Source organism: Notechis scutatus, unplaced genomic scaffold, assembly GCF_049901735.1.
Source record: "Notechis scutatus isolate UNSWTSFEM ecotype Mainland unplaced genomic scaffold, rNotScu1.2 NSCUCTG36, whole genome shotgun sequence".
NCBI lineage: Eukaryota > Metazoa > Chordata > Lepidosauria > Squamata > Elapidae > Notechis > Notechis scutatus.
Window position 1 is genome coordinate 62501 of NW_028263115.1, and position 20495 is coordinate 82995.

The 20495-nt window shown below is 47.9% G+C and overlaps 2 protein-coding genes across 5 annotated transcripts in view; both read right to left on the minus strand.

Moving 5' to 3' along the window:
- The window catches only part of LOC148128645 (vomeronasal type-2 receptor 1-like), a 15981-nt gene extending 13969 nt beyond the window's left edge, over positions 1-2012 (minus strand). For both annotated transcript variants that reach the window (XM_087948673.1, XM_087948672.1), the window contains exon 1: positions 1146-2012. The gene's annotated coding sequence lies outside the window, so the exon portion shown is untranslated. The remainder of the gene's footprint in view (positions 1-1145) is intronic.
- Positions 2013-5904: 3892 nt separating this feature from the next.
- Positions 5905-20495, minus strand: part of LOC148128647 (vomeronasal type-2 receptor 26-like) — a 60641-nt gene continuing 46050 nt past the window's right edge. Inside the window, exons 1-5 of one of the 3 annotated variants that reach the window (XR_015746212.1) lie at positions 19761-20163; positions 19377-19625; positions 17978-18266; positions 16123-16912; positions 7423-7644 (exon numbers count right to left, since the gene is read on the minus strand). Coding sequence is in view for 2 of the 3 variants with exons in the window: in XM_087948660.1 (XP_087804786.1) it covers positions 6207-6727; positions 7518-7644; positions 11807-12019 (861 nt within the window). In the remaining variant the exon portion in view is untranslated. Of the gene's footprint in view, positions 6728-7422; positions 7645-11806; positions 12020-16122; positions 16913-17977; positions 18267-19376; positions 19626-19760; positions 20164-20495 lie in introns of those variants that run through there. The other 2 variants (XM_087948660.1, XM_087948661.1) reach the window with 2 other exon arrangements.

Consider the following 20495-nt stretch of genomic DNA (forward strand, 5'->3'; position numbering starts at 1 on the left):
AGGAGGGGGCTATAGTCATCCAGGGTTTCTCACCGGCCTTGAGGAGGCTCCATGTGGACCTCTGGCTTCTCTCAGGGGGGCTGCGAGGACCCCGGCCTGGTCAAGCATGTTGTGTGAATGGGGTCCTCGCCAGAAGAAAAGGGTCCCCAATACAGGTAGTCCTCAACTTATGACCACAACTGAGCCCAACATTTCTGTTGTTAAGTGAGACATCCATCAAGTGAGTTTTGCCCCATTTGATGGCCTTTCTTGCCACAGTCATTAAATGAATCATTGCAGTTGATAAGTTAGGAACCCGGTCATTAAGTGAATTTGGCTTCCCCATTGACTTTGCTTGTCAGAAGGTTGTAAAAGGGGATCACAATGGCCCTGGGATGTTGGTGCCATTATAAACATGAAACTGTGGCCAAGCACCTGAATTCTGATCCCTGCATTTGATGCTGCAAAGGTCATTAATTGTGAAAAATGGTCCTAAGTTCCATTTCTCAGTGCAGTTGTAACTTGGATCGGTCACTAAATGAATGGTTGGGAGTCGAGGCCTGCCTGTGTATCTCCTCTTGATCAGCTTCTCTTCCAGGAATTCATCTTCTTCCGAGTTCCCATCATCCACTGACTACTCGGCCAAATGGTTCAACCTTGGGAAACAAACCATGGTTAAGAGGTGTGGAAAGGGAACTTCACGAGGACAGTGGTGTCACCCAAGCAGGAAAAGCCCAAAGGGAACATCAGGCCAGCCATAAAACAAACTTGCATAGGAAAAGGAATCAAATAAAAGGTATTAAAGAAGCCCCTTAGACAAAAGCCCAAATAATTAAGAAAAGTAGGGAAAGAAAGAAAAGAAAACCCTTACAAACACAAGACATGCCAAATCAGCAAAACAAACAGACAAAAGGCACAAAATATATCACAAAGGAGACAGACAGGAGATTGCCACAAAACAAATATAAGAAACCATTAAGCTAAAAAAGATTAGGACGAAACCGATAAAACAATCAAACCACCCCACAAAGTTTGCCTTCTGCAGCCCGCGGAGTTTCCCCTCTGGCGGGAAGAAAGACAACCCCTGACAGGATTTAAAACATTAAGAAATACAAAGACAAGCACTCACACAAAAGGAGAAAAGGGTATAAAAATCAGGGACTTACCATTCGAAGGTAGCTAGCCCAGGAACGCAGACTTCTTGCTATCTCTCGCCTTCCCGAAAAATAAAAAGATCCAGCTTTCAAGCAGTTGTCCGTATCCTTGCGTCGGAGCTCTCCCAGCGGGAAAATCGAATCCTCAGAAGAAAGGCATTTTGACAGCCTTTCAACAGAGGTGCAAATGTGAATGCGGCCACTGGGGAAGAGACCGGGTTCAGAGGGTCATGTGGATCCCACCAGAGTCAGTTGGGTGGCTGGGGCTTCAATCCGGGGGGGGGGGCTGAGTTCCAGTCCTGCCTGGGGAGCCAAGCCAGCTAGGAGGCTCTGGGCCAGCCGCTCTCTCGGAGCCCTGGGAAAGAGGCAATGGCAATGGCTTCTGAGCAGCCTGGCCAAGATCTCTGGGCCGGCCTCCCTGGGGGCTTCCGGACCACCTTCCCACCCATCTGGCCGAGGCTGAGGGGCCTCTCTGGGCCTGGCTTCCTCCTCACCGGTCAAGCAGCCTCCAAAGGGCTGGATTCGGAGAGGGTTTGGCAGGGGGCTTTGCTGTGAGGAGGGGGCATGGAGGGGTCCTGCAGGGCCAGGGGGTCTGCAGTGGGTCTGCCCCCTCCCCAGTGAGGGCAGGGAGGGAGGGGGCAGGGGGAGAGGGAGGCAGGGGGAGCCCCTCCCATCTGGTCTGGGCAGCTCAGGTGCTATCAAAAAGCCCACCTCTGAGGGAGGAGCCTTCCTTGGGATTGGCTGGGAGAGCGGCTCTGGCATCACAGGTGGGGGACAGGTGGAGCTCCCAGGTGAGCCCTGGGCACCTGCAGGCCAGGTGGGGCTGGTGGGGTCCAGGGGGGAGGGGAGGTCAGCCTGGGGCCCTGCTGCCAATTTCCCCCTGGGGCAGCCAGGGGCTTCTTCCTCCTCCTGCTCTGGGAAGTGTGGCGTCCCCTGGAGGGGGCTCCCTCTGGCCTTGCTGGGCAAGTGGGGGGATCTGCCTCATGGGGGCCCAGAGCAGGTGGGGAGCGAATGGGGTGAGGGTCCCCAGGGTCATCCTCTTGCCAGGATGTGAGTCTGGTGTGCCAGCTTTGCACCTGGCAGGTGGGGGCTGCTGTTCCCCCAGGTGTGAAGCCCACCAGCTCCTGGTCCTGGCCAGAAGGAAGAGCCGAGGCCGGAGGAGAGTCTCTTGGCCGTTTCAGAAGTCAGGAAATGGCTTTCTGGGCGGCAGGAGACCCCAAAATCAGGGAGGTCAGGCTGAACCCCCGGTGCTCTGCCCCCCCCTTAATGTCCAGCTCATTTCCCTCAGAACTCTGAAGGGGCTTCCAGGCTGTTTCTTTCCCAGGGAGGCGGAGGAGGAAGACGGATGGATGGACGGAGGGAAAAGAGGCAGGAGGGGAATCAGGTGGAAGGAGGCGGAGGAGGAAGATGGACAGATGGAGGGAAAAGAAGCAGGAGGGGAATTGGGTGGAAGGAGGAGGAGGAGGAAGAGGAGGCCGGGAGAAACTTCCCTGCAGCTCTGCCAGGACTTATCAGGGAATCCTCCTCTTCCCTCCCTCCTGTGACGGTTTCGCTCTTTCCTGGGAAGAGGATCCTCAACCTACAATGTTTCATTTGGTGACCACAGTGGCACTGAAAAAGGTGACTTAGGGCCCCTTTCCACACTGGTGGCCCTGGCAGCCTCCCTGGGGTCCCAGGATTTACATTTAGACAACTGTCTCACACTTATGATGGCCACAATGTCCCCGGGTGTGTGTCACATGATCCCCTTTCGCGAGCAAAGTCAGTGGAGAAGCTGGATGCACCTAAGAACCATCTGGCTGACTTAACATCTGCAGTGATTCGCTTAGCAAACAGGGCCAGAAATTATGCAGGGACACACAAGGCCTAAATCTTAGGCCAAGCCAGGAATTCTCCACATCCAGGGCTTCCTGGTTCAGGACAGGACATAATTCTGCATTATTCCTTGTATTTTTCCATTCACTGGACTGGTTTCCAAGGTGGCGGCTGGAAAACTCCCTGGGGAGCCAAGAGGGAGGAAGAAATAAATCCCCAGCCTTTCCCTTCATCATAGGGGGGAAGAGGCTCCTCTGCAGGGCTGGGAATGAGCCCGTCAACAAGGTCTCGGCTCCAAGTTTCAGAGCTCCAGATTTGGAAATTCATCTGTGGGAAGCAAATATGCTTTTCTTGCTGAAAGGAAACGAGGCTGAGATGTGGTGATGAAAGAAGGAGCAATCCTGGCTAGTTCATGCCCAGGTTTCCTGCCCTCCTGAAAGGGCTCCCTGAAGATGGAGACCCTCAGTGGGTTCAGGGTCCCTTCCCAGAAAGCCAACCCTCCCCGGGTCTCAGGCAGGGTCTCCTCTATGCTTTTCTGGGGAGCATTGGGCTTTTGGGGGAGTCAACGCCCCCTGAAATGGGGAGGCAAGAGTGGGTGGTCCCAAGGCAGCAGCTGCATCAGACCAAAACAAACCCCAAAACTGGTCACCAGAAAGTTGCAGCAGGTGAATGAAAACCAACCTGATAGCAACCTGTCCGTCCCTGAAGATCCTGCAGTGAATATGGGAGACAACCTTCCTTCCTCCCTGGACCTTCCCCTCGTCCACCCACTGTCCCCACCCAAATCATCCTGGATAAAAAGACCCTGGTTGCAACTGGAGCCATGTGGGATCTCCTGCTTGGCCAGGACACGGAGGGTGCAATGGCTCAATGGGTGGCCTTTCTTTTTGCCCATCTTCAAGGAGGTTAATACCTCCAACCCTGCACCTGTGTGAGGCTGGGGGGTCTCCTCTCTTCTTCCCACCCCACCCTATTCCGCTGCTTTCCTGGCTGGGGGCTGGAGGGTCCCCTCGCTCTGGCAAAACCTCCAGGGGCCTTTGGCAACAGAGTGAGGCTCCCTGGAAGCAGCAACCCAGGAGAGGCAGCTGGTTGCCAGGATGGTGGCTGGCTTTGCCCCCTCCGATCCAATCCCTGGTGGTCCTGGGGGCCTTGGGAGGAGATCCCGGGGGTCCCACTTGGAAGGAAGCCAGGGAGAAGGGGGAAAGGCTGGGGAGGGGCAGCCTTTCCTCCTTGGGGCTGGGAGAGAGGCCAGGGGTCCTGACAAGGCTCTCTCCCCAGAGGAGGAGGACCAAGAATGTCAGCCTTTTCTCCGTGTTTTGATGGGGGGGATTCAAGGATGAAGTCGAGGCCTCTCCTGTCCCTCCAGCCGTCCCCTGAGGAGCAGGCCAGAAGCCCTCCATCCCCCATGAAACAGGGGAAGAGGCTGCCTTCAGAAGTGGGGGTGCGGCTCTGTCCCTGGAGGTCTTCCAGGAAGGCCTGGACACTCGTTTGCATGGAATGGTCTGAGGTCTCCTGCTTGGGCAGGGGGTTGGAATAGATGACCCCCAAGGTCCCTTCCGGCTCCATTCTGATGGGATCTTAAGGGCAGGAGCCTCTTTGTCAAAAATGGCTCTGAGGACAACATGGAGTCCTCCACTTACAAACATCTGTTTGTACAACGGCACTGAGGAAAGTGACTTATGACCAGTCTTCACACTAACGACCATTCCAGCACCCCATGGTCACGTGACAAAAACTCAGGTGTGTATTTATGACACTTGCAGTACCTTGGGGTCATTGGGGTCACTGGAAGACTTGCTTAACGACCGCATGATTTAACTAAACACCACACTCATTTGCTTCACAACTGAGGCAAAAAAGTTGGTAAAATGAGACAGAACTTACTTAGCAACAAAAATTGTGGTCATAAGTGGAGGATTGCCTTTATTGCCTTATAGTTCCTTGAAATTTATCTCCAGAGATGTTCAGAATCTCTTAGTCAGAATATTCACCTTTCCTTTCCCCACTTCTGCTCGCTTCCAGGGATCCTGGAGCAAAGTCCTTAGTAGGACTTATTTCTGGGGCTTCCGGGGCTGGAAGCACCCCCAGGTGAAGCCTTCAAGGGTTGCACTGCTGGGCTTCCCACCTTGGAGAGAAAGAAAGAGAGAGAGAGAGACCCTCTTTCCTCTGGTGGAGTTTGAGACGCCCCCAAACTCCTGCTTGCAACTATTCACACGGTGCAGCCACAATGAGCCCAATTTCACCAGGATGCAGCCTGACTCTCCCATGGGGCTTCTCCTCCTTCTGGATCTTCTGGACTCCAGTCTAAACTAGCTCAAGCATTGGGGAAAAGAACCGGCTTTAATCAGGGGATGGAGAGAGGATGGTGGATCTCATGAACAAGCTTCTTTCACAGGGCAGGAGCAGCTATGGGAAAGGGGTGCTAACTAGGTCTCCTTGGATGAGAACATCTAAGCAAGAGGACCTGGAGGCCTCCGCCTTCTCTGGCTTGATGGGATGGCCAATTGCTCTCATGGAGATTGTCAAACAACATAGTTGGAGCTTGGCTCCCACACCAGCCATCTTACCACTTTTCCTATTCATTCTCTCATAGATACACTATTAGCTGCTCTCAGTATGAATAAGGTGTCAAATTCATTGGCAGTGGCTGAATAACAAATTCCTCTGAATGATTTTCAGAGTTCCCTTTAGCAAGAATTATTGAGATGAAGAGAGTTGCAAGGATTACAGTCATTGAAACATTTCCCATTGAAAAATGTAGGCATGATTTTTTTTTATTCCTGCACACTATCTAAGTTGAAACAATTAGTGTCTACTTTGAGATAAAAGGAAATTTTACAATTCTTTAAATGTCACGGTGTTCTGTCTTATCGTTTTACAATTGTTCTGGCTGTGAGATGCTCCTTTGTGTTCAGCTGTGGCCTCAGAAGGATAATGTAGCACTTGGGAATGAAGATGCAGCCCACCAGACCAGCACTGGAGGCCAGGATGGAGAAGACCTGCACAGCCACCATGTGTTTCCCTTTGGTGCTCAGGTAGGTGGGCACAAAAGTCACCCAGACACTGCAGAAGACCAGCATGCTGAAGGTGATCAGCTTGGCTTCGTTGAAGGCCCCGGGCAGATTCCTGGCGAGGAAAGCCACCGTGAAGCAGACGGCAGCCAGGAAGCCCATGTAGCTGAGGGTGACATAGAACATGACAACGGCCCCTTGGTTGCATTGCAGGATGATCTCTCCAGGCTGGGAGAGGAGGTCAGAGTCAGGGAAGGGGGGGAGAAATTCCCAGCCAGATGGAGCAGATGATAACTTGGACACCAGAAGAAGACAGGATGATGGAGTTGGCCAAACTCTTCCCCAACCATCTCTTTGCTCGGTTTCCTGGTTTTGTGGCCAGGAAAGCCAGCACCACCATGATGGTTTTGGCCAAGAGAGAAGAAACGGCAACTGAGAAGATGATGCTGAAGACTGTTTGTCGGAGAAGGCAGGTGGCTTTCCTTGGTTGACCAATGAAGAGAGAAGAAGACAAGAAGCAAAGCAGGAGGGAGACCAGGAGGATGTAGGAGAGGTCCCGGTTGTTGGCTTTGACAAGGGGAGTTTCTCGGTATTTAATGAAGATGATTAAAACAAGGCCTGTGGTTAGGAACAAGAATAGGGCAAAAGAGACCAGGATGATGCCCAGATGTTCTTCATAAGACAGGAAGGTTATAACTTTGGGGATACATTGAACTCTTTTTTTATTTGGGAATTTATCATCCGGACATTTGGTGCATTTTTCTGTGTCTGAGAAGAAAAAAAACCAACCCCATATTTCTTTGTCCTTTGCATTTCAAGATATATTGTACATTCTTTGGGAACAAGTGATTATCAGGAGCATTTTCCAGGATGGATTTCTTAATATTTCCAGAGACAAAAGATATAGCTACAGTATATTTTTGATAGGCTATGAAATTGAGGGAAGCTTTGGACTTGAAAGATTTCCTTTGTAATGTTCAGAATATTAATAGGAATCTCCATTACTAAAGGAAAATAATGAATCAATTAATCTTTCTAGAGAAACTTACGTGCAAGATGGCAATTCTTGTCATACTTGCCTAAGAGGTGGCTGGCAGATCAAGTGACTGTTGCAAATAATTTGGAATGGCCATTGGAGTGATATGGGTGCAGACACATACAGGCATCACTATCCATGCCACCACATTGTGCATCTCGTATATGAGAAATACCTTTTCAGTGTTCCTCAAAGGGAACCCATGTAGACCATTCCTCGTGTTTCAAGGAACTCAGGTGTTCCTAGAGAAGTAAATGTGGAAGGAAGGACACATCCAACCTAAAAAGAAGAAATATTTTCTCTGGCAGTAGTAAAGCTTGTCCAATCTGCCACAGCCACCTCTTTCTATCCAGCCCTTCCTTCACAGTCTTTTTGCTCTTCTGTTTAGATAAGAAATGGGGCATTTTGGAAATAAACCAGAAATCAGTTCAGCTTCAAAGTGTTTTTTAATTCATACTTTCATGACAATGCTCTGGATGGATCCAGTTCCACCAGGCCTTCCTTTCCTCTGGTGTCACCCACCTTTCTGAGTGGAGAAGGTCCCCTCCGGACAAGGAATGCAGTCGTAGCAGCAAACTGGCTCTCCTTCTCGAGCCCTCTTGACAAATCCAGGATGACAACTTTCCACACATTCAGATTGAGGAAAGGACTGAGCAGAAAAGAAATAAGATTGTAAAGGAAATATGTGGAAAATAGAGGTAAAAATGGATATTAGACAAGTTACTAGCCTCTGGTCTTCACTTAAGTAAGCAAAATCTCTCACTATTTCCAAATGGTTAGAGATATAACTTCTGGAAGTTTCTTCCGTTAGTTCCTCTCTTTTGCTTTTGGCATCTCACATTGCCAAAAAAAAGGACTTTATTAAATAGAAAAGTCTGGAGAGATGGAACCAGTGGTGGGATTGTACTGGTTCTGTCCAGTTCCATAGAACCAGTTGTTATGATTCTGTGCAGTTCGGAGAACCGGCAAATCGCACCACTAACTGGCCCCGCCCCTCTCTGCCTGCCCCTCCTCTCCGCTCCCAGTCACTCCTTATCGTGCATGCATGGCATCGCCTGCAGCCTGCTTTTGCCCACTCACCAGTCCAGCCATTGCTGCATGCCTTTCGCTGTGGCCCTGCCTGATCTCCCTGGGTGAGTGAGGCTCTGCAAGCTCTTGGGCCCAGTCACCTACCTGCCACTGCTGGTCACCTTTACCCCCCCCACTTGCCTTTTGCTGTCACCACCTGCCGCCCTCACCCCCAGTAGGTAAGGCCCAGTATCTGCGGTGAATCCAGGCGGGGGGCGAGATGCAGACTGTTGGGGACCCGAGCTACATTTCGCTGTACTGGAAGACATGTGGAGAGGCTCGTGTCCTCCTACTGCTGGGAGAGCAAGAGAGTCTTTCCCGGCACAGCTCCGGGCGGCAGAGAGAAACAGGATTCAAGCTGGCTACTTTTCTGCTGCCAGAGCCACCCATTTCCCTATTGGAGAGGAATTTGCAAACTTTTCGCTGTGCCGGGAGACTCTCTTGCTTTCCCAGCAGCAGGAGAACACGAGACTCCACATGTCCTCCGGTACAGTGAAATTTAGCTGGGATTCACTGCAGGTGCTGGGCCTTACCTGCTGGGGGTTAGGGGTCCAGGTGGCAGTAGCAAAAGGCAAGTGGGGTGGGGGGTAAAGGTGACCGGCAGCCCGGTTGTACCCATGTCGGCAACAGGTGTCGTCATTTCGAAGTTGAGGGAGAATTTGGAGAAAGAGATGGAGAATCCTGCAGTGGCTGGCACAGGAGCGCCGTTGAGAAGCGGGGATGTGGCCTTCTGGTGGTCCAACCTGGTGTTCAGGCTGGAGGCGAGCCACAGGAAGTCAGAGCAGTGAGGGAAAGGGGAACTGCCAGGGGGAGCTACCCTCTCCGTGCCGAATTGAGACCATTTGGGGTAGTCCTAGGAATTAAGTGAGTCGAGGCGCAGCTCTTTGCCTTCTTAGCTCAGGGAATGGCCTTTTTCTGCAGGAGGAGGACTGCGGATGGGGGAGGTCTACCTGAGTGACTCCTCTGCCGTCTTCACCAGATTATTTGGACACTTACAAGCAAGCACAGCTAAAGGCACTGCTGTCACATGTCAGCCCAGACCTCACGCTGCGGCTCCGTAAAGCCAACACCAAAGAAGTGGGCGATCAGGTGAACCTGTGGTGCAATGCTCACTCGGATCTCGGCTGCTCCAGGTTATCCGAACTCAAAGCCCTTTAGGAGCCGCCGTTCCCAGGTTTCTACTCGCCTGTGCTTGGTCGCCTCCTCTTCACCTTGCTGAAGCGGCTGGCCCTGCCCCTCATCCCCTTCCCTCGCCTGGCCTAAGAAGGTGAGGGTGACGGGGGGATAGTGAAGCGGCCGGGTCCCTATCTTCCCGACTGTCTCTCCCCTCTCTCTGTGTGTGTCTCCCTGAAAGCCGTGGCATGGCCAAGCCAGCAAGCTCTCCTTGGCGCTCTTCGCTACTTCCTTCATTTCTTCTTTTTGGAATGCAGACTGGCTGAACAATGATCGCCAGGCCGCGGTGGAAGCATCCCTTCGGGCGACCCTTCTCCTCCTCCTCCTCCTCCTCTCATAACCGGTGGTTGTGTGGGGCCGGGAGGATGCATGCGCACGTGGAGATGCTCCTCAAGCAAATGCCAAAGCACAGCAAAACCAAGTAGGGGCGGGTGGATGCTCACTTGAGGAGTGAGCGTCTCCCCACACAACTGCACCCTCTTGATCCATCCAAAGCTGCCGGGTGCGAAAGGAGGAGAAAGAGGAGGAGGAGGAGGGTCACCCAAATGGACGCTTCCACCGCAGTCTGGCAATCGTTGTTTAGCCAGTCTGGATTCGAAAAAGAAGAAATGAAAGAAGTAGCGAAGAGCGCCAAGGAGAGCTTGCTGGCTTGAGGGAGACACACACACATTCACAGACACACACACACACACACACACACACACACACACAGAGTGGGGGAGAGAGAGGGGAAGATAGGGACCCGGCCACTTTGCTATCCCCCACCGTCACCCTTACCTTCTCGCACTGCTCCATTTTGTGAACCACCTATGGTTTAGTATCTCCTTCAAACTGGTGAGAATCCCACAAGGGCTGGGGAATGTGTCACTAAGAGCTTCAGGTTTGTTTGCTCCTTGTGCCCAAACTAGCAAAGAAAAAAGGGAATTCTGTTGACCAGGGCCTTGAATTCAGATGAATTTGAATCATGATTGGGTGGAGGTCCTTTTGGTCCCATTGGGAGAGAAGCTTCGTCCTGCTTGGGGAAAAGTGTCCCCTGAAAGGGCCGGTTCATAGTTGGGGAGGTTCTTAAAGAGACCCGACCTGGTCAGACTTACCCATGCCTCTCTTTTACACACACACACACACACACACACACACACACACACACACACACACAGAGTGGAGGGGAGGAGAAGAGAGAGAGAGAATACAGAGGGGGAAAGAGAGAAAAAGAGAGGGAAAGAGTGAAATAGAGGGAATGAGAGAAGAGGAAGAGAGAGACAAGAAAGAAGAGAAAGAAAAAAAGAGAGAAAGGAAGCAAAAGGAGGAAAATGGATAGACAAAGAAAGGGAGAGATGGAAGGAAGGGACAAAGAAAGAAAAAGAAAGGAAGAGATGGAGGGAGGATAAAGTGAATGAGATATATGGATGGATAGATAAATACATGGAAGGAGGGAGGGAGGGAGAGAGAAAAAAAGGAGAGGAAGGAAGGACACAAACCCTGGCTTCAGAAGACTCTTTGAAGCAGCACAGCAATCTAGGGCTGGGCTGCAAGGGATCTCGGAGGTCATCTAGTCCAACCCCCTGCTCCAGCAGGAGATCCTTACAGAATCAAAGAATAGCAGGGTCAGAAGGCTGTGTGTGTGTGTGTTTGTGTGTTTGTGTTTATGGTTGTCAAAACTCCAAAACCAGGTCAAGGAGCTCTGGGGAGATCAGTCATAAATTAGAACACTTGCTAAGCAACTGGCCATTAAGCAAGGACCACTTGTATTTGGTTTGCCAGTCACATGGCCACCTGGCCATGCCCACCTGGTCACGTGACCATCAAGCCACCCCACAAATTAAGCCACGCCCACAGAACCGGTTGTTACAAAATTTGAATCCCACCCTGGATGGAACTGAGAAAAGATTTCAGCATTAAGTGATAACCAGCGGTTCCTTCTCATGACCCCATTAACACGCATTTCTCCCCTCTTCTCACACCCTAATTTTAAGGTGTGATATCAGAACAATCTTGATAATTTCAGGTGAACTGAAAGCCTTGGAGCTGCTTCCTAGGAGCAGAAGGCCCATTGCTCCATCCCAGGGAGGGTGAAAGGGAGGCATGGAGAGCTCTGGCCAGGTCCGGCCTCCTTAAGAGCCTCCCAGATTATGGAGCTGCCCCTTCAGGGGACACTTTTCCCCAAGCAGGAGAGAGAAGCTTCTTTCCCCCAATGGGGCCAAAAGGACCTCCGTCCACTCACGATTCAATCCCATCCGATACGGTCCAAGCCTGGATTCAGGCCCGGTCAGCAGAATTGCCGCCTTCGTTGCTCTTCTGGGCACAAGGAGCAAACAACCAGAAGCTACTAGGACACATTCCCCAGCCCTTGTGGGATTCTCACCCGTTTGATGGAGACCCTTAATTGTACGTGGTCCACAAAATGGAACAATACCGATGCCTCCCAAGCAGCCTAAGGAAAAAATCCGGTTTCTACTGCCCAGATTCAGTTCTCGGTGAAGGTCAACCACCTTTGGGGAATAGCATCAGCCCTCTTGAAATGGGACCTCAGGCTTTGGAAAATGGAGAGAAGACACCAAACTTTCTCCTACCTTGTTGAGCAACTTTAGCCGTGAAAGAACATCTTTGTTGATATAAAGTCTCTGTCTTACAAAATACGCCACAGTCTCTCTCCTGGGATCATCCCTGGGAAGAACCAAGAAGCCCCAAATGCCCAGATCTGCTGCTACCTCTCCATTTGGGTCCATGTACAATTCAAAGTCTGAAATATTGACAAACTCATTCTTCTCCAGGAAAGGATGGAACTAGAATGGGAACATGCAGCAATTTTAAAAGCAGAAAACTTTGTTTCTTATCCCAGACGCTTTTTCAATATTTAATCTTTCTTCTGTAGTTGTCTAATTTACAGACATGCTTCATTAGGAAAATGGGTGTTACCACTATCTTACAAGTGAAGGGAAAAAGTTCACAAAAATTTGTCGATCATATTTTGACAATATAGATTTTGACAAAATATAGTTGAACAACAGAAAAAAGGAGATTTATGAACTCCCTGAAAGCAACAGGTTGGTTATCAGAAACACGGATTTGTCAAGAAGAAAATTGTCAGGGTAATCCTCTCCCAGGAAGCCCAGACAGGAAACCTGAGCTAGGCCCACTTTGCTGTAATGCTGCACTGACAGGATTTGGGGAGTCAGAAAGTACAAATCTCCCACTGACCCTTTTTTTATGCAGCTGTAGGTGTCCTCCTCTTATCTGGTTCTTCCCCAGGCAGAATCTCTCCTCCACCCCCCAAAAGTCATTCCCTCCTATCACTGCCCTTTCTAAATGGATTGTGGGAAAGGGGGGGGATATAACTTATGTGCTCTATGCAAGTCATCCTCACATATTATTTCATTTCCTAAATACATTATGGAAATACTGCTGATATAACTTGATCTCAGGAAAGAGTAACAAACAATTTTGTGATGTGATCAGAAACCCAGTTAAGTGAGGGGTGGATGGTATGATAATTAAGTGGATAAAAACTGATTTAAAAATGGTACTCAAATAATCTTTAGTTTTTTAATCTTTGTCATGAAAGTGGGAAGATACAACATTTTGTCGTTAAGTCATCAATTTTTCTATGTTGTCATTAATATAATAGTGTTGATAAATTGCTATTATACAAGATTTATAACAATTCTCAGGCAAATATACTTTTATGTTATTTAAACATTACCAACTTTCCAGAAAAATATTTATGATTTCCTCCTAGAAACAACTGTATGACTAAAAAGCAATAGAAAACTATCTGGGTTTTAGGATTTGATAAATTATAGTATCTCATACAAGAACCTTAATGATGCACTGGATGAAGGATTGTGCCAAGCTTGATAAGTATGTAAGGGACCCAGTTTGGTCTACTGGTTAAGCCCCCGAAGTAGAAAGCAAGAGGCTGTGAGTTCAAGTCCCGCCTTGGTCATGAAGCAGGCTGGGGGGATTTGGGGCCAGTCTCTCAGCCCAACTCAACTCACAGGGTTGTTGTTGTGGGGAAAATGAACACACAACTACTCATTGGTACTCAGCCCCCCGTGGCTTCTGCAGGGAAGGGCTTTTAAGGATGGGGGATGAGTTAGTGCACTTAGTGAACTCAAACAAGGTCTCAAAGATCTGGAAATCCAACAAGATGGGGCTGCTCTTCCCAAGAATGTTTATTTGAGCAGCCTTTAGAGCAACGAGATATTTATATCGAATAACCCTGCCAAGAGTCCAAAGGGAATTAACCTCCGAGAGCTGCAACGGAGTTCCCAGAGCCGTTTCAGGGGCCGATACAAAGAAAGAGCGCCTGAGCTGAGACTGGGCCCCTGAGGACAAGGGGCCACTCGAACTGCAGCTCACGCAGAGGTGGTATTCAACCGGTTCTCACCGGCTCAGGTGAACCGGTGGTCAACCCTGGTTGGCCACACCCCTGAACCAGGTCGCCCACTTGTCCTAGTCGCTCTCCTAGCTTTCCCTACCACGTGGTGGCCGTGGTGCAGATCGGGCAGATGTCCCAGGGCTGTTGCACATGCGCACTGTGTGTGCAGCCGTGCGTGTGCTACTGATGCAGTGTGCACGTGGAGCAGCCCTGGGACATCTGCCTGCCTGCCCGCCCTCCCAGATTACGTTTTCTTACTTCTCCCAGCGGATGCGCCTCTTCCAGCCCAGCCCGGCCCGGCCAGCCAGCAGGTGGGTGCGCGGTTGTCCCGGGGCTTCTCGCCCCCCTTGTCGCGATATGCCTGCAGGAGCCCCTCAGGCCAGCTGAGCCAGGAGCCGCCATTCCCAGGCTTCTACTCTCCCGTGCTTGGTCGACGCCTCTTCACCTTGCCTGAAGCGGCTGGCCCTGCCCCTCACCCTCCCCTCCCTCGCCTGGCCTGAGAAGGTAAGGGGGACGGTGGGGGATAGCGAAGAGGCCGGGTCCCTATCTTCCCCTCTCTCTTCCCTACTCTCTGTGTCTGTGTGTGTGTGTGTGAGAGAGAGAGAGAGAGAGAGAGAGAGAGAGAGAGAGAGAGAGGGGGGCAAGAGAAGAAAGAAAGAAAGAGCAAGAAAGAAAGAGGGAGAGAAAGAGAGAAAGAAAGAGGGAGAATGGAGAAAGTGAATGAGATATATGGATGGATAGATAAATACATGGAAGGAGGGAGGGAGGGAGAGAAAAAAAAGGAGAGGAAGGAAGGACACAAACCCTGGCTTCAGAGGACTCTTTGAAGCAACACAACAATCTAGGGCTGGCATGCAATGAATCTCGGAGGTCATCTAGTCCAACCCCCTGCTCCAGCAGGAGATCCTTACAGAATCAAAGAATAGCAGGGTTAGAAAGCTCTGTGTGTGTGTGTGTGTGTGTGTGTGTGTGTGTGCATGTGTGTTTGTGTGTTTGTGTTTATGGTTGTCAAAACTCCAAAAACAGGACAAGTAGCTCTGGGAGATCAGTCATAAATTAGAACACTTGCTAAGTAACCGGCCATTAAGCGAGGACCAATTGTATTTGGTTTGCCAGTCACATGGCCCCCTGGCCAAGCCCACTCAGTCACATGGCCACCAAGCCACGCCCATCTGGTCACGTGACCACCAAGCCACGCCCACAAATTCAAGCCATGCCCACAGAACCAGTAGTAAAAAAATTTGAATCCCACCAGTGAGTTCACAGCCTGCTATGCGGCATCTCCTATCAGGACTCAGGGATTCACTTTGTGACGCCTCTCCTAATAAAATATCCAGGAAATACGGAACTCTTTTACGTGCAACTGCAGTTATCAGATCAGTAGGAAGGAGTTTCTCTGAATGGGGCCAAATTCTGTTCTGCTGTAATGCAAAATTATGTATTTATTTATTTAGGACATTTATGTTGCCACATATTAGCACATGACTCAGCATTAGGCAGACTCTAACTGCCCATTGACTGTCGTTTATTTTTATTTTTCTCCATTATTATTATTATTTATTGTAATGCTGGTCTCTGACTGTACTAAAAGTGGACTGGATGAAGGAGGAAGCTGTGTTGGAGACATTTGCCATCTTGAGTTATGTGTAAATAAATACATGTTTATGAAAACAATCTCAAAATCGTACTTGACTGCAACCTGAAACTGAGTCTTGAGAGAAGACAAGGAGGAGATTATGAGAGCAGCTTCTCCAACTTGCAAAATCTCTCAGTTGGACAAGGGAGGATTCAAGACTCTTCCAATGACTGAAAGAGGTGTTGGGAGTAGTTAAAACCCTCCCTCTCCTAGGAAAATGAAATATTTTAGGATATACTAAAAAGGAGAATATATTTCCCTAAAAAGAAAAGTAGAAACTCAGAGGCTGAAACTCCGCCCCCTCCCACCTTTGCTAATGGACCATTACTCTGGCCTAGGCCAGTTCTATTTTACATAACAAAGATCTACTCCAGGTAAAGCTATATAGGAATTGCCCAAAGCCATCACCATCATCCAGCGAGGCTCAACCAAGCCTGGGACTCAGGACAGCCTACAGAGTTGCCCCTGCATGGCCCCATGGGAGCCTGACAACCAATCAGAATACAAGCTCCAATTCAAATCCCAACAGAGGGCATCAAACAGTTGCACTCTCAGCATCTCAGCCCTTCTTTCCTCAACCAAGGCATGTGCTCCTGTCCACCATTAAACCATCTTCCAAGCAGTCACCATGTTTCTAGCGTCTTTCTTCCCCACTTGGAACTGAACCCAGAAGGAGATTTCTTCCAACAGAGGCTAGACAGAAACTTCAGATCTGCTCCCTGTTATTCCGGAGCGTCAGACAGGAGCAATTAGATGGTGCAAATCTCTTGACCTTTGCAGCACAAGAAGGTTGAGATGTTCCCCTCCTTCTCCTTTGGGTTCCTTCTCCAAAGGATCTCAGATTAATGGATCCCTATCGGGACCCCCCATACCTGCCACGGCTGCAGCCTCGGAGCCCCCAACCTCTTTTCTCCCTCCTTCCTTCCCCTCCTCGATCTGGAGGAATAAGCGGCATTCATGGCCTGGGCCAGAGTCTGAATGATACTGTAGCGATGAGGGTCATTTATGATCCGTTTCCTGTTCCTTTTCTCCTGGGTCTCCAGTGGGGCTTTCTGGGTGCATCTTCTGCGGCCTTTGACAGAAAAGACGTGCTTGGAAAGGGAACAGCGGAAATAATGATCTTGAAACGGATCTTCCACAAAGAAATGGGGTTCAAAGGCAGCATCTGTTGGCCTTTTTTTTGACAGATAACCAAAATTCAAAATACTATGGATGTATTTGAGAAGTATGTCCTTCTTTATTGATACAGTGCAAAATTTGTGAGGATCCAGACTTTCCCTTCAATGGGTCCTGGCAAATGCATAAGTGCTTCATGGAAAGGAATAATTCTGTTCCAGATGGAATAAATTCTATGAAGTGGACAAAGACGTTGATTTGTCTCCACTTAGAGAGGGCCTCCCTGAGGGGTGCTGTATGTCCAGTTGTTGTGAATCGTTGTGATATAACCACACAAATTCCATTCCTGACAAGCATCGGAGGAAAGTCCTCATGAAATTATCTCCCTTTTCTGTGTCTGAAGCAAAGAGGCCAATCAGGGTCCATCTGAAATGGAGGAGCAGCTGGACAATTGCTGGGAAGTGGAATCCTTCTTTGGGGTGCATCTGGTGGAAAAGGGAATCTCCTTTTATCACTCAGAGCCTCTGAAGGAATTAGAGCAGTGATCTGAAAAAGTAATGAAGAATGCTGTGTTATAATGTGGTCCAGATCAACTCCAAAATATTACTTATTGACAAACCCAATTTTGTTTTGATGAATATATAAGAATAGTTTGTTCCTTAGTCATGGTTTAAAATATTTAAGACAGAATATTAACAAGATTGTCTATAAAAATGGAAGCAAAATCATATTAAACAAAAAAAACAATAAAAAATGCAATGTAAATTTCTGTGTCACCCATACAATTCCAACAATTAGATTCAAATTTGCAGATGTTAGATAAAATGTCTGGATCTAAGATATAGGGCTGTATTATATGCTATTTTTGAGTACTAAAACCTCTTTCTCAGCTTCTATATCCCAAATTCTTTGTGAAGCAATTTTTCAGCTTCTTCTCTAGATGTACAAGAGCACAACTGCTAACAGAATAGTATGAGTACATGAAATGGATACATATAAAAAAAAAAAGAAATAGTAGGACAGTGACGAGGCACACTTAACTGCCCCTAACCTCTTAGGAAAGGGGTGAGGTCAATGTAGACAGTTGTACAATCCAATAAGTCTTTAATTGAAATTTTGTCTGTTTTGGGACTATATGTCTGTTTCATCACTTTAATTTTAACCCAATAATTATATACCCTGAATTTATACAAAGCAGAAATTGTGTAAATTAACAATTATCTATGAGGGCAGGAGCTGAACTCCTTTTATCCATCCCAAAGATACTCTTCTTGGTCTGAATATTTTTATACATAGACAGGACTATTGCCAACTTGATTCCAATTGGATAAGGCAGATATTATTGATATGTGAAAATGAACATGCTAATGGAGGACCTCAAAACCTGGATAGTTTTTCAATAGTAGAATATTCAGTAGAATATCCTCTAGGGACCTTATGGCTCTTCAGGCCTTTAATGGTCAATTTGAAGATGAACATAATAGACTAAAACATAGTTGATATGTTCCCTAATATTCTGAAAAAGCTCTCTTGAATTCTATGAAGATATTGGATCTGTTGTTCATCCCCACCACCCCACTCACCTTACCAGATAGAGAAAAACACACAAACCTGTGGGACTTTGTAGGTGCCTACAAACATTGACATCTGGATGGAGATGTCCCTGGAAGCTTCATCAATCAGAGCCAGGATGTTCTCCTTCCTCCCACAGCCGTAGTTGGGGACATTGGATTCTCCAGTGGAGAGCATGTCCAGCAAGACATCTGAAGTGCGTAAAGTGCTTATATAGTTGTCATGGATGTTGTAACCAAGTGTGAGATTGTGCAGGAGCTGGGAATTCTTGCTGACCATTTGAATAGCAAAAATTGACATTAGGGTATTTGTTAGATCAGAACTCTTCCTATTGAAAAACAATATTCATGTTATTATATTCAATAGCAACAACAAATACTTTTAAAATATATAATCCTTCACAAACCTGCTAAGCCTTAGGCCAACATTGATCCAAATCCAATGATCTAGGAATAGCTAACAACCAAGAAGATAGCCTCAAGATTCAGATGGATCTTGATGGACTAGAACACTGGGCCATATCTAACTAAATGAAATTCAATGTAGAGGAAAGTAAAGTCCTACACTTGGGCAAGAAAAACTCAAAGTACACCTATAGACTGGGTGAAACCAGGCTCAATAGCAGTAACTGTGAGAGGGATCCTGGAGTCTTAATGGACAACCAGTAAGTTAAAGATTAAAGATTGTTAAAGATGAGCCAGCAGTGTGCAGCAGCAGCCAAAAAATCTAATGCAATCCTAAATTGTAATGCAATCCTAAATTGTATTAACAGAGGATAAAATCAAGATCAAGGGAGGTACTAATACCACACTATACAGCCTTAGTAACACCACACCTAGAGTACTGCATCCAGTTTTGTTCACCAAATTACAAAAAGATGTTGAGACTCTAGAAAGAGTACAGAGAAGAGCAACCAGGATGATTAGTGGACTGGAGACTAAAACATACAATGAACAGTTGCAGGAATTGGGCTTGGCTAGCCTAGTAAAGAGAAGGACCAGGGGAGACATAATAGCGGTCTTCCAATATTTGAGGGCTGCCACAGAGGAGGAAGGGATCAAGCTATTTTCTAAAGCGCCTGTAGGCCAGACAAGGAATAATGAATGGAAACTGATCAAGGAGAGATTCAACCTGGAAATAAGGAGAAACTTTCTGACGTGAGAACTATCAACCAATGGAACAGAAATTGCCCTCGGCAGTTGTGGGAGCGCCATCACTTGAGACTTTCAAGAAGAGATTGGACTGCCATCTGTCAGAAATGGTGTAGGGTCTCTTCTTCCACAAATAAAGCAAATAAAAAAGGGAAGCCATGGAAATAACAATCATTCAGGAAATTAGACAGGTCCTGAGGTACAAAAAAAGTGAAATAAGAAGAAAAGAAGAGAGTGTTAGAATTGCACATGGAGGGAGTGCAACTCCATCACCCTGCATGACTTACGAAGGAGAAGGTATGGAAGGAGGGCTGTTGAAAGGCAACATTATAGGCGACACATATGATTCACTTGTGACCACACCAATGAGATGGTCTCCAGGCCTGAAAAGCTCCATGGATTGTACCCATCCTGGTGCTCCAAACTCAATGGGCATTTCCTTCTCAGCTTCCCACAGACTGATGGGGACACCACAGCAGCAGAAGCAGAAGCAGGAGGTCCATCATTCATGGCATTAATCAATCCACTTCCTGTTTCTAACAGAAAAACAGGAACAGTTGGAAAAATGCAAAGACTCTGAGAAGTGCCAGTGGCTTTCCTGATCTAAACAGAGAACCACTCAGTTTCATCTGCAAAGGAGAGAAAGGTGCAATCAAGAGCAGAGCCTGTACCTGTCCCAAAACTTGGTCCCAGAGAGCTTCACCCAAGGAATTTATCCTTTTCTGATACAAGATCCTTTGCATGTGGCTTCAATCTGATGCCTACATCGAAGTCTAAAACTGGAGATATAGCATCACAGGTCTCAAAGGCCCAGATGGTCATAATTACAGTGAGAAGCAACTTCTCCTCTTGGGATCCTGAACTTTTCTGGGCTCCATCTGCAGAGGAGAGGCTGGAATAAAACATGTTAGTAAAAATTACAGATACACCCTGGGATCATTGTTCTGTTGTGGTTGTGGTCCTTCCTTCCTGTCAGGGCAAGTCCAGAAAGTGATGCTGGGGAAGAGAGTTCAACACTCAGGGAATTGACTTCTGCTGTCCTTCAACATGGCCTCTTGTCTCCAGAGATTGCTGGGGAAGTCACTCAGAGCTATGGAGTTTGGTGCCACGCTTCTAAGTTAATGCCATTTAACTATAGTGTTGCCTGTCTTCTAATGACAATGGGCACCCTTGATCTCTGCCCAATGTTAAGAGTATTTGGAATTTTGTTCTATGTCATAATCCTATATATTGATCTTAATTGCAGCCGATTTTAAAATTGCTTGTGCCTGAAGTGAAATTTCATTTCCCATCTTTTCTAGCAATATTAATTTTGGGATAAGAGCTCATTAAGAAGCAGGAAAGTGACAACTTGTGGACTAGATCATTGGGTAAATAGGGAGAAAGTTATAGAATGGATGGAATTT